We start from the raw sequence: 13,845 nt of genomic DNA, 5'->3' as shown, positions 1-13,845 counted from the left end.
GCCCGTGCTCTTTCCACTAGGCCACACTGCTTCCCCTTCCCCTCCCAGAACTTGTCCTTCCCTTCTCTTCACGTCCCGAGAAGGTTTCACACCTCAATGAACTAAATTCCAGTCTCCTCCTCAATGATTCCCTGTGACATTGAGAGAAAGTCCAGGGAAATGCCACGTCACCCCTCACGTAAAAGAAGAATGCAGCCTTCCTCTTAATGTTCTATTCTAATTCGAAAACTGAAGCAGGCGAACCTTAGGTAAGGTGCTTGCTAAAGGTGTGTCAAAACGCTTTGAGGGAAGCATCTATTCGATTAGTGTTTCTTACAGATGCTATGTTTTAGCTGCCGAGAGCAATAAGCTCGGTAGAGCAATCGCTGGTCCAGAGAATCAGCTCTCTTACCTCCTGTGGCGATCAGATGCAGGTGACTTGAGACAGAAGGTAAATTTCCATAATGCCCTTAATTCCCCAATAATGTGTTTTGGTGAGAATGATTTCTGCCTTGCCCATGGCTGGTGATAAGCTTATTTCCTGAGTCATACAGATTAATGGCCCTCCTACTTTCCTTCTCTTATCCTCCTCCAGTGCAGTAAAAATTGTTTATTAATTTCTCTTTATGCAGAAACAAAGCAGTGCCCACCTCTTCGCCTTTCAACTACTCTTTTCAGCCACTCGTTATTCAAATTACGTCTCCTCTGAGAGGCCTTCCCCGACTAGGCCCTCTGCTCCGTCTCCCTTCTGTGTTACACTTGGAGTTGTACCCCCATCAGCGCTCAGAACAGTGCCAGCGCTTAGAACAGTGTTTGGCACGTAGGAAGCGCCTAACAAATACCATCATTTTTATTTATTCACTCCACCCTCAGCCCCGTAGCACTTCTGTACTCATCCATAATTCATTTATTTATATGAATGCCTTCCCCTCTAGATTGCAAGCTCCTTGTGAGCAGGGAACATTACCCACTCTGTTCTACTATAGTCTCCCAAGTGCTTAGTACAGTGCTCCATACACAGTAAGCGCTCAATCAGTACTGTTGATTGAGCTTGTGCTTCCTGTATTCCTTGTAGCTTGACATGTTCAACACTTATTTAGGAGAACTAAGTAAATGTCAGTCACTATTTGAGAAAAAATGATCTGTTTTAATTTTTAATGCAATAATAATGATGATGGTATTTGGTAAGCGCTTACTATGGGCCAAGCACTGTACTAAGCGCTGGGGTAGATACAAGGTAATCAGCTTGTCCCACGTGGGGCTCACAGTCTTCATCCCCATTTTTACAGATGAGGTAACTGAGGCACAGAGAAGTTAAGTGGCTTGCCCAAGGTCACACACAAGACCGGTGGCAGAGCCGGGATTAGAACCCATGACCTCTGACTCCCAAGCCTCGGGGCTATATAATTATCCATAACTTTTAGCTCATCTGGGGTACTAAATGTATGGTTTCTTGAAAACAAAGGTTGTCTATTTTATCAAATCATAATTTGTTACTTTGCTGTATTTCCCAGTTTGGGAATCCTTATGTCGTGTCCTGCACGTATTCTTGTTTTGAGAAAATTCAAATAAGGGTTAGCATTTCTGTCAAAATATCCTGATCTTTAGATATCTCTTTTCAAGCCAACTAACCTGGTTCTCGTTATGGGCATGAGTCTGTTTTTTGTTGTATTGTACTCTTCCCAGCGCTTAGTACAGCGCTTTGCCCACAGTAAGCACTCAATAAATACGATTGAATGAATAGTTCTCATTTCTCTCACTGCCGACCATTTGCTCACACCCTCCCTTTGCCTGGAATTTCCAACCCTTCACATCCAGCAGACCACAGCTCTCCCCGATCCTCAAAATCACTTTTTTAAAAATGGCATCTGTTAAGCGCTTTCTATGTGTCAGGCACTGCACTGGGTTGGATATAAGCTAATCAAGCTGGACCCAATCCATAGACTCCACTATATATACACTATATATAGTACTATATATATGCTATATAGTACTATATATAGTGTATATAATAATAATTGTGGTCTCTATTAAGTGCTTACTATGTGCCAAGCACTGTTCTAAACACTGGGGTAGATACAGGGTAATCAGGTTGTTCCACAGGGGGCTCCCAGTTTTAATCCCTGTTTTACAGATGAGGTAACTGAGGCACAGAGAAGTTAAGTGACTTGCCCAAATTCACACAGCATACACGGGACTCAGTCTTAATCCCCATTTTACAGATGAGGTCACTGAGGCACAGAAAAGTTAAGCGGCTTGCACACCGCAAAGAAGTGGCGGAGCTGGGATTTGAACTCCGGTCCTTGGACTCCTAGGCTCGTGCTCTATCCACCGGGCTACGCTGCTTCACATCTCCTCTCATTTCCCCACCCTATTTGGGACAACCTGAGTGCCTTGTACCTCCCCCAGCGCTTAGAACAGTGCATGGCACATAGTAAGCGCTTAACAAATGCCAACATTATTATTATTATTTTTTCCAGCACTTCCACATCACCAAAGCTCCGCCCAACCCCATAGCGTTCTGTTGCCACCTTTAATTTAGTCTTCGGGTCCGTCTCCCCCATGGAGTAGATGCTCCCCGAGGGTATTCTCCCAAGCACGTACTATAGCGTGCGGCACATGATAACCTCTCAGTAAGTTCCACTGATTGATTGGCTCACTTCTGCCAACTCCATTGGACTCTCCCAAGTATGTAGAATGGTGCTCTGTAAGCGCTCAGTAAATAATAGTGGTATTTGTTAAGCGCTTACTATGTGCCAAGCTCTGTTCTAAGCGCTGGGAGTGATACATGGTAATCAGGTTGTCCCACATGGGACTCACAGTCTTAATCTCTGTTTTACGGATGAGGTAACTTAGCCGCAGAGAAGTGTCTGATGGCTTGATTAGTTTAGAAGCCACATAGCCCAGTGACCATGGATTTCTAGTTCAGGTTCAACCGATTTGTACCTAATGTAAGGCGTCCGGGGTCTTTCGGCTGGTTATCCCATCTGAGAAGTGAGTGATAACTAATGTCATCTGAGGGTTTTGGGAGATCGAATGCAGTAATGTTCACAGAAAGCTAGGTGCTTTTGAAAAGACAGAGTAATATTGTTGTTAATCCCGATCCTTCCGGTCCATAAACTACTCTTCGGGAGTAAATTAGTCCTCTTATTTTCGTAATTGCACCAGGGCACCAGTTAGTGAATTGCTTTGTCATTGCATTAAGTGCCACCACAGAAGCAAGGAAGACTTAATGCAGCTTTTCCAAAGTTCCCAACTTCTATAGAGTAACTTACTCCTTGGGACGATTCAGCTCATTCGGCATGGTGCCGTGAAGCCCGAAACGAACAATAGAGTTCCTTCTTCAGTATCTTAACGAAGGAGGAAAATGATTAATTCGTACTGACTCCCAAAGAAGTATATGGACGAGATGGACCGCCAGAGCCATCGTTAAAATGATAGTGTTTCCCACTTGTCAACAGCGGGATATGCCCGTGGCTATACTCGGTTGAAATGGAGCTTTTGGACCTCGCTATAATGACCACCCGACACTAACACTGTAATTAAGAATCGGTTTCCGGCCATCGCCAAGAAGCCATTCAGAGTTGAGACTCTCCTTGCCGACAGCAGCCACCCCGCTGTGCTGAGAATATTTGAACAGTGGCCATACTATTTGTGCGGCACCCAGACACTAAACGTGTGCGTAGGAAAATGGCTGTAATCCCTTCATCTGGGGAGGTCCGGGACAGGTTGAGGACTCCCAGACGGCGGAGAGTCTATCCCGTTCCCACAGCTGCACTATTTTTTTAAATAGTATCCATTCATTCAGTCGTATTTATTGAGCGTTTACTGTGTGCAGAGCACGTGTGAGTGCTAAGCGCTCATTATGGCACAGTCACAAGCTATTCAGGTTGGACACAGTCCCTGCGCCACATAGCCCTCACAGACTTAATCCCCATTTTTAAGAGGAGGTGCAGAGAAGTGAACTGACTCGCCCAAGTCACACAGCAGACAAGTGGCAGTGTCGGGATTAAAACCCAGGTCCTCCTGACCCCCAGACCTCAGGTCTTTCCAGCAGGCCACTGGAAAGGTCTCCAAATTGGGATTGGAGCAGTAGTCCTCAAGTTTGTAAATTTCTTGTGGGCAGAACTCCTGTCTACCTAATTGATTGTATGACATTCTCCCAGTGCTCTGCACACAGTAAGTGCTCACTTCATACCTCTAAATACCACTAAGTGCCTCACTAAAGAAAAAAATGATTGATTGTGCTGTTGCCTCCATGCACTAATCACAGTTGGAAGGAATGGACTCCAGAGGTCAGGGTGACATGCACACCGAGAATCAGGATGAATCTGACCCGCCAACTTTGCAATAATAATAACTGTGGTGTTTAAGTGCTAACTGTGTGCCAAGTACTGTACGCCGGGTAGAGACAGGATAATCAGATCGGATACAGTCCCCGTCTCACGTAAGTCTCGCAGTCTAAGGGGGAGGGGCGAACAGGTCAGACAATCCATCAATAGTATTGACTGAGCACTTACTGTGTGCCGAGCATTGTACTAAGTGCCTGAGAGAGTACAACAGAGTCGACAGCACGTTCCCTGCCCGCAAGAAGCTTCCAGTCTAGAGGGGGAAACGGACAATAAAATGGCAAATACGTACATAAGTGCTGTGGGTTGGAGGGTGGAGTGAGCGTCAAGTGCTTAAAGTAATAATAATGGTATTTGTTAAGGGCTTACTACGTGCCAAGCACTGTTCTGAGCTCTGAGATCGATACAAGGTAAGCAGGTTGTCCCACCTGGGGCTCACAGTCTTAATCACCATTTTACAGATGGTAACTGAGGCACAGAGAAGTTAATAATAATAATGTTGGTATTTGTTAAGCCCTTACTCTGCGCCAAGCACTGTTCTAAGCGCTGGGGTAGATACAAGGTTATCAGGTTGTCCCACGTGGTGCTCCCAGTCTTAATCCCCATTTTCCAGGTGAGCGAACTGAGGCACAGAGAAGTGAAGTGACTTGCCCAAAGTCACACAGCTGACAAGTGGCGGAGCCAGGATTCGAACACCCGACCTCTGACTCCCAAATCCGGGCTCTTTCCACTGAGCCACGCTGCTTCTCCAGAGTTACTGAAGCTACTCTGTTAGAAATGGCAGGACACAATAATAATTATGATACTGTTGGAAGTGCTGTATATAAAATGAGAAATACATGCCGTAGCCAACACCTTGAGTAATGCAGCAACTTACTCTGCAGTGTCTAGAACAGCCATGGAAATAAACACTGACTCAGACGCTCTGGCCCGAAGATCAGTCAGACAGGGGGCCTCGTGATAATTCAGAATATTCTATTTTTCCTTTCTTATTTCTTTGGGCTTGATTTTAATGGGACTCCGTGGAGAAACTGAATGAGTATTTGCATGTGTTGTCTTAGCTATTAATAGGGAAGTGTGGAAAGATGATTAGGAGAGAGAAGAGAGCGTGGCACTAGTATGTAGACAGGAAGCAAAATTTTCAGGCTAAATGGAACTTTTTCTTGGGCCTAATAGTTTTTGCAAGGCTGACGTTGGGGATTGATAACACCCAGTAAAATGTGGAAGAATTCATTAACACGGTGCTTCTTTTAGCACATTCAAGCCTGAAGATCTTTCTTTTGAAATTCTTAATCCTGCGTTTGCATTATTTATTCTGCTTTTATATATCACTGACATGAACAGACTTCTCTGAAATTTTAATGCCCTCCTTGAATCGCAGTGAATCAGTGGCGATATACAAATCCGGTGGAGTTAAAAGGGAGTCACTGAACAACAAGAGAAATAGTAGTTTTCCAAGGGGCTTTTCATAAAATATTTAAAACTATTTTTTCAGTGTAGTGTTCCAAACGATCTGATTGCAAAAGCATTTTTCCGGGTTTTTTGGTGAGCTGCTTCCCGTGTGCCAGGCACAGTATACTAAGTGGTGTGGTAGATGCAAGTTAATCAGATTGGACACAGTCCCTAGCCCACGGGGGGCTCGAGCTAAATCCCCATTTGATTGATGAGGGAACCGAGGCACAGAAAAGTGAAGTGACTCTGACCAAGGTCACCCAGCAGACAAGTGGCAGAGCCGGGATTTTTTAAAAAAAGACATAAGGAAGTTGCTTTCCTACTCAGAGGTGAAGAAAATATAGGCTACAAATTGCTGCTTAAAGCTGACAATATTATTAGAAATGTAAGGTGAGAGAACTGTTTTCTGGGGAAATAATTTCTTAAAATAGAGAGAATGCCGGGACAAAATGAGTAACTGATGATCGGTCACAACGTTTTAAAAAATAATAAATAATCAATACCATTAGTTTCCACAGAATTTTCCTTTCACTTTCTAATTGGCCTTTGGCCTGAAGGTGGGCCCGGATGGGTTTCTTTGGTAGCGGTTGAATCAGTTAATGCTATCTATGGAGCATTTACTATTTTCTGAGCACTTCATTATGTTCAGAGCACTGTACTGAGTGCTTGGGAGAGTACAGTTGCATTGGGAAGGGAGTGGGAGCCTAGGGAGGCCTCGGTTTTTAAGGGATTTGATTTTGGATAAAACTGTGGCCTGAATTTGTGGGTAGGATTTATTCTTTGAGAGTAGTTTTGAGCAATCTTCTCAAAACCTCTCATCTGCAGCTATCTGGAATTTAGGTGAGGTGACTTCATCTTTTTGGTACAGGGCAGAGCAATACTGCAAGAATCAGTGCCCCAGTGTGTGTAGCTTGTGATCATTACCCTGTATCTACCCCAGTGCTTAGAACATTGCTCTGCACATAGTAAGCGCTTAACAAATACCAACATTATTATTACTATTATCATCCAAAATTGAATATTAATTTCTAGAGCTGACCCCCACGATAGTGAGATTTCATCCACATGTGTTAATGCAGTACGGAAGACGACTCTTTTCCACCCTCTTTTCCGTAGTAGCCCCTTGACCAACAAAGTGAATGTACTTTTTCGTACTCTCTCAAGCGCTTTAGTACAGTGATCTGCCTATAGTAAGTGCTCAGTGAACACTGCTGATCGATGGATCGATTAAGAGAGCTTGCTCAGACACTAAGCAGTCAAGGACTGCCGCTTTACCTTCTTCAGCAACTAAGAAATTGTCAGACGTCAGTTTAGGGTTGGAAGGCGGCTGGGGAAAGGCGTCGCTCGACAGGCAGACACGATGATGACGGTGTTCGTTAGGTGCTTACTAGGTGCCAAGCGCTGTATTAAGTGCAGGGGTAGATCGAAGATCATCAGGTTGGACAGTCCCTGTCCCCCCTGGGGCTCGCTTTCTAAGCGGGAGGGGAAACAGGCATCGAATCCCCATTTTAGAGATGAGGAAACTGAGGTGCAGAGAAGTTAAGAGACCTACCCAAAGTCACACCGAGGGCAAGTGGCAGAGAAGGTCATGGGTTCTAATCCCAGCTCCGCCACTTGTCTGCTGGGTGACCTTGGGCAAGTCACTTCTCTTCTCGGTGCCTCAGTTACCTCATCTGTAAAATGGGGGTTGAGACTGTGAGTTCACACACGTGAGACAGGGACTGTGTCCAACTCGATTTGCTTATATCCTCCCCAGCGTTTAGTACAGCACCTGGTACGTAGTAAGTACTTAAATGCCATTATCTTCACCATCTCTGACTCCCAGGCCCATGCTCTTTCCTCTAGGCCAGGCTGCTTCCCTGTGCTTGATTTATTTAATAATGATGGCATTTATTAAGTGCTTTCTATGTGCCAATCACCGTTCTAAGCACTAGGGAAGATACTAGGTAATCAGGTTGTCCCGTGTGGGGCTCACGGTATTAATCCCCATTTTACAGATGAGGTTACTGAGGCACAGAGAAGTTAAATGACTTGCCCAAGTCACACAGCTAAGTGGCAGATCCGGGTTAGAACCCACGGCCTCTGACTCCCAAACCCTTGCTCTTTCCACTGAGCCACGCTGCTTCCCTTTTCATTTCCCTTGAAGGGGTGACTGGTTGTACCGAGCCATCCCCACTTCTTCTTGTGGCCAGCGAAGGGGTCTAGCAACTCAGTGGTATTGTTCTACTGCTGTGCTCTCCCAAGCGCTTAGTACAATGCTCAGCACACAGTAAGTGCTCAGTAAATACGACTGATTGGTTTCCGGGCTCCCATCTGACCCACCGTTTGCATTGTGAGGTAACTTGCAGGGTAAATCTGTGGCCATGGAACCGAAAATCTGAAAATTCCTCAGCTGGAGACAATTCCCCGCTCTCTCCCATTTCACCAGAGACCCTGAAACATTTTAGGGTCTTTTACATTTTGATTAAAACCAGTGGCAGTGAATGTTTATGCCCGGTGATGGAAACGGACCTGTACTCTGAGACCAGAATTTTCTGAAGACGGGTCGGGGGACGGGGGAGCTTGAAAAACCAAAATACGGAAAAAAAAAACAGAACTCTGTGCATGACTAGCCAAAACGTCAACTCTAAATTAGGTACGTCTGATTCCAGAGAAGAGATCACACCCTTGAAGAACCTGTCTCAATGTTAATTATTTTGGTTTGGTCATGTCGCCCCGGCTACGTTCTTCTGGTAGTAACATAACGTTCCTGGTACCGGCCTTCCAACCCCAACTGAACAATCGTTCGTTTTTATAATGAAGACAATTTGGGAGGAAATTATTACTGTTTAGATAACCAAATACGGGCAGAGCTTAATCGAAACGAGGTCCCCACTCTAAAGCCTGTGATTTGATCTTCTTTCTGAGAGTTAAGTTTGTGTTTTTCTTTTTGCCGCTAGGTTATAGCAAATGACAGAAGTCCCCTTGTGGGGAAAGTTCACTGGGAGAAAATGGTGAAAAAGGTATCAAGATTCGGTATACGGACAGGCACTTTTAACTGTTCCAGTGACCCCAGGTAAGCCTCTTCAAATACTGTGCAAATCACAACACTCTTCAAGTCAATCTTCCCGTTAAAGATAATAGAACTGGTAGCTCATCGGTGATGAAAGTCATTTATAAAGCATTCCATTATAATCGATCGATGGCATTTTTTAAAAATAGTATTTATTGAGCGCTCACTATGTGCAGAGCACTTTACTAAGTGCTTGGGAGAGTCCATGCTAGGGAATTAGCCATCATTTTCCCTGCTCACAATGAGCTTACAGAGTAATGAAACGGTTCCTTAAAAAAAGGTCTCCTTTTCTTGTTGGAAGTTCCCTGTGGGCAGGGAACAATTTTACCAACTCTCCCAAGTACTTAGTACAGTGCTCTGCACTAGTAAGCGCTCAGTAAATATGACTGATTGATAAAATTTCTTACCTCCAGAGATAATTCTAAGCCTCTCTTCCGGAATTAAATTTCAAGAATTATTAATTTTCTAAAGGTCAGGAGGATCTAGGAATCTGCTGTCTTAAAGGCCATTGCTACATCTGGAGATAGTTTTAGATCAGCTTGGAATGCTTGCCTTTTGAATCCTGGGGATAAGTTGCAGGATATTTTTGTTGGAAGGAATATGATCCTTGGAGTTTTTCCACTCTTCCCCATTTAAGTCGAGGGTACTTGGGGAATGAAACAAAATGTATCTGTGTGTGTTTGTCTTGGAATTAATCTAGTCTTTTAGATTTTTTTTTTAGCTTTGAAAGTATTCAATTGTCTAGATGGGATGATAAACAGTAGATATTATTTCTCATCTGTATGTGTGTGCTGTTCTTTTTCACCTTTGAATGTGTACTTGAAGGTTATGTTTGATTTCTTCAGACAAATCTGTTTACGCTTTATGAACAGTGTTAAGAATTTTTAAAAGTGAAAAAATGAGATTCTATCTGAAGCATCCTGTTTTCCCGCAACATTAACCTTAACATTAACTGCAAATCTGATGTGATGAGCCCTAGTGGCTCTCATTTGATTTTTCAAAAGGAGAAGCTCATAATAGATTTACTTTCTGTCATGAAAAAGTGCACACGCATAAGAACATACCATCTCATCTGCATATGGATTCCTGCCAGAAGAGGACTTTGGCCTGAAACCAGCTGGCTCGAGCCAAATTATTAAATGCTTGGGAAAATAACTAAAGGAAGGTTACAAAAAGAATGACTAATGCCAGTGCAGAGGGGTATATCCTGACTGACCTTGTATGAGGTTTTGAAATGAAATTTGTCTAAAGTCATTGAAGTGATAAAAGAGATCGTTTTCCTATTTTTCTTTGACGGTACCTTGGGTGAGCCTGCATGAAGGCTAGGGATGGAACAGGAAATAGAATAAAGTGTTGGCCTGTGGGCAGATATGTTCGCCGTGGGCCAGAAGGAGCTAACATAAGATGCCACATTTTTCACTCCAATTCATTTGAAATCACACTGTTAATCTTGTGAGGGAGGTGAATCGAGCGGGGATAATATTTTGGAGTTCTGCGCTATTCCTGACCAACCTTTCTCCCTACGTGTCTCGCTGATATCGGTGACGGGTCATCCTGGACATATCACTCAGCATTAGTGCATCCCCACTTATTTCCCTTGAAAAATAAGGAAAATAAAGGGATCGCTCCTCCAGTTCCCCTGAAGTCAGCAAAAATGGCACCTAGAAGCGATGGCATTGTGTTAAGTAGCAGTGAGTACTCGAATAAAGAAACTTTCTGTCCTCCAGATTAGTACCTGATTACTTCAGTGGTGTCCTTATTGTAAGGTGGCATTTTTTTGTTGTTCTTCAGTCGTATTTATTGAGTGATTACTGTGTGCAAAGCACTGTACTACGTGCTTGGGAGAGTATAATACAACAACAAACAGGCACATTCCTGCCCACGATGAGTTCACAGTCTAGAGGATTTATTTGATCATTTCGACTGTTTCTGGACGCCCATAAGGTGTGTGATTTGTTTTCTTACGTGAGGCTTTCAGAATCAATCGACGATGCCTATCGAGCTCTTACTGCGTGTAGAGCACTGTATTGGCACTTGGGATAATACAACAGTCTGCGGTAGACTGTAAGCTCGTCGCGGGTGGGGAATGTGTTTATTGCTATACTGTCCTCTCCCAAGTGCTTGGTACAGTGCTCTGCACAGAGTAAGCAGTAAATACGACTGACTGACTAGACGTGACCCCAGCCGTAAGGGGCTTTCAGTTTAGTGTGGGGAGACAGACGTTAAAAGAACTGATGGAGGCAGGCCAAGGTGCTGTGGGGCCGAGGGCGGGGTGAATATCAAGTGCTCAAAGGGTGCAGATCCACGTGCTTAGGCGACCCAGAAGGGAAAGGGGAGTAAGGGAAACGAGGGCTTATTCGGGGAAGTTCTCTCAGGGGGGCTGGGATTTCAGTAAGGTTTTGCCAGTTGGGAGAGTGGCGCTCTGTCGGGTACGAAGCGGGAGGGAGTTCCAGGCTGGAGCGAAAGGCAGACCTAGTGACCTTGATGCTCTCCGTTTCTGAAGGGCATTACAATTTCAGTTCCGGAACATTCCGGGGAGGAAGCGATGTCACAGACACGAACCGCAACTGTGCCGATATCTTCGCCCCACCCAACCCCACACACTTGAGATTACACATCCGTCAGCGCGGAAGAATTGAGCCGCCTTTTGTTTCCGAGCGCAGGTCGCCTGACCCTAGGTTGTCTATCTGCGGCTAAAATAGAGTAGAAGTAACGCTATCCACAGAGCGACTGAGTGGAATGTGCGGGGGATTCTCAGGTTTTAGCGGCGACAGACGCCGTGACGTAGTACCGGGGATGACAGGCGAGCTATAATTAGGGTACTCGTTAAGCGCGTACTCCGAGCCAAGCACTGCCCTAAGACCTGGGGTAGATTTAAGTTAATCGGGTGAGAAGGAGTCCCTGTCCCACACGGGGCTCACGGTCTAAGTAGGAGAGAGGAGTGGCCCCTGCCTAATCCTGTTTATCTCCATTTTCGTATTTTTATTTCATTTTATTTTAGATACTGCAGGAGACGAGGCTGGGTACGATCCACGCTTATCATGTCTGTCCCGCAGACCAGTACTTCCAAGGGGAAGGTAATGCTCAAAGAATACAGTGGACGAAAGATCGAAGCCGAGCATATTTTCAAGTGGATCACGGCCCACGCGGCTTCTCGGATCAAAACGATTTATAACTCTGAGCACCTGAGAGAAGAGTGGAACAAGAGCGACCGGTACCGGGTCAAGATATACCTGTTCGCCAACCTCGACCGACCCCCCGCGTTCTTCTCGGCCCTCAGCGTAAAGTTTACCGGGAGAGTTGAGTTTATCTTCGTCAACGTGGAGAACCAGGACAACAAGAGCTATATGACGGAGCTGGGTGTCCACCACACGCCGTCCTATGTGCTCAGAACTCCGGAGGGAATTTACAGATATGGAAATAACACGGGCGAGTTCATCTCCCTTCGAGCCATGGATTCTTTCTTGCGTTCTTTACAACCCGAAGTAAACGACTTATTCGTGTTAAGTTTGGTGTTGGTGAATCTCATGGCCTGGATGGACTTATTTATTACACAAGGTGCCACCATAAAGCGATTTGTGGTGCTCATAAGCACTTTAGGGACCTATAATTCTCTGCTAATTATTTCCTGGCTCCCCGTGTTGGGCTTCCTGCAGTTACCTTACTTAGACAGCTTCTACGAGTACAGCTTGAAACTGCTGAGATACTCCAATACGACCACTCTGGCCTCGTGGGTGAGGGCCGACTGGATGTTCTATTCCTCGCATCCCGCCCTGTTCCTGAGCACGTACCTGGGTCACGGTTTACTGATAGACTACTTCGAGAAGAAGCGGCGTCGAAATAACGACGACGACGAAGTCAACGCCAATAACCTGGAGTGGTTGTCCAGCCTGTGGGATTGGTACACGAGCTACCTGTTCCACCCCATCGCCTCTTTCCAGCACTTCCCCATCGAGTTGGATTGGGACGAAGACCCCGACTTGTTCTTGGAGCGGCTGGCCTTCCCGGACCTCTGGCTTCACCCCCTGATCCCGACCGACTATATTAAAAACTTACCCGTGTGGCGGTTCCGGTGGGCCGGGGTCCGCTCCGAAGAGGAGGCGGCGAAGGGGTCTCGGGAGAGCGAGGGCGACTCGGGCCCGGAGGGCGGGGACCCCTCGCCCAGCAGCGACGGGGAGAGTTCGGAAGACGAGCGAAAGGCGGGGCCCGCGGCTGCGGCGGCGCGGCCCCGCGAGGGCCGGCCGTTCCTCCGGGCCCGCTCCTACCACCGGGAAGCGAGGTCCTCGGAGTCGGAGGGCCCCGGCGAAGACCCGGAACCCGACTGGCTCCCTTGGCCCGCGGAGATGTTGCGTTGTACCGAGTGCGTCGTCTGCCTGGAGGATTTCGAAAACGGGTGCTCGTTGATGGGTCTGCCCTGTGGCCACGTTTTCCATCAGAACTGCATCGTGATGTGGTTGGCCGGAGGCCAGCACTGTTGTCCCGTCTGTCGGTGGCCTTCGTATAAGAAGAAACAGCCGTATTACGCGCCGCCGGCCCTCGGCAAGTGAGGGCCCACCGCCGCCGTGTCGCGTCTCGTCCCTCCGTACGCTTTGAGTAAACCCGCCGCCCGCCTTTTTGATGTCAGTCGGCACCGTCCGTGTGGTTTGCAGTTTAGTTTTAATGTTCGTGCAGTGACCCGAAATAGACGTCGTGCTAACGTTCCCGACGGAATCGTTTGGTTCCATTTGCGTGTCAGAACCCAGCGCGTACCTAATTGTAAAACTTTACTTTAGGGAGGGGGAGAGGCAAAGTCAATGGCTTCTGTAAGCACAAAACAGAAAACGGACGGCAGAGAGATTGAGGCTGCGGGGCTAAATCCTGATGGAAGCGAGACGGTTGCTGGTCTCCCCCCGCTCCCCCCAAATGTTTCCTCCCTTTTTAGATTCTCTGTTCAGCACTCTTGGATGAATAATGTATGCTCTGAGAGTTAAAAATTGAAACGGATCTCTGAAATAAATTATTTTAAAATCAGAA

General features: G+C 46.2%; 1 protein-coding gene across 1 annotated transcript in view; it reads left to right on the top strand.

Moving 5' to 3' along the window:
* RNF103 (ring finger protein 103) overlaps positions 1-13,845 on the top strand; it is a 22,162-nt gene extending 8,317 nt beyond the window's left edge. Inside the window, exons 3-4 of the mRNA XM_029083008.2 lie at positions 8,720-8,835; positions 11,834-13,845. Of these exons, the coding sequence (XP_028938841.1) occupies positions 8,720-8,835; positions 11,834-13,379 (1,662 nt within the window). The 3' untranslated portion in view covers positions 13,380-13,845. The remainder of the gene's footprint in view (positions 1-8,719; positions 8,836-11,833) is intronic.

Source organism: Ornithorhynchus anatinus, chromosome 18 (genome assembly GCF_004115215.2).
Source record: "Ornithorhynchus anatinus isolate Pmale09 chromosome 18, mOrnAna1.pri.v4, whole genome shotgun sequence".
Classification (NCBI taxonomy): Eukaryota; Metazoa; Chordata; class Mammalia; order Monotremata; family Ornithorhynchidae; genus Ornithorhynchus; species Ornithorhynchus anatinus.
This window is presented reverse-complemented; position numbering and strand designations above follow the sequence as displayed.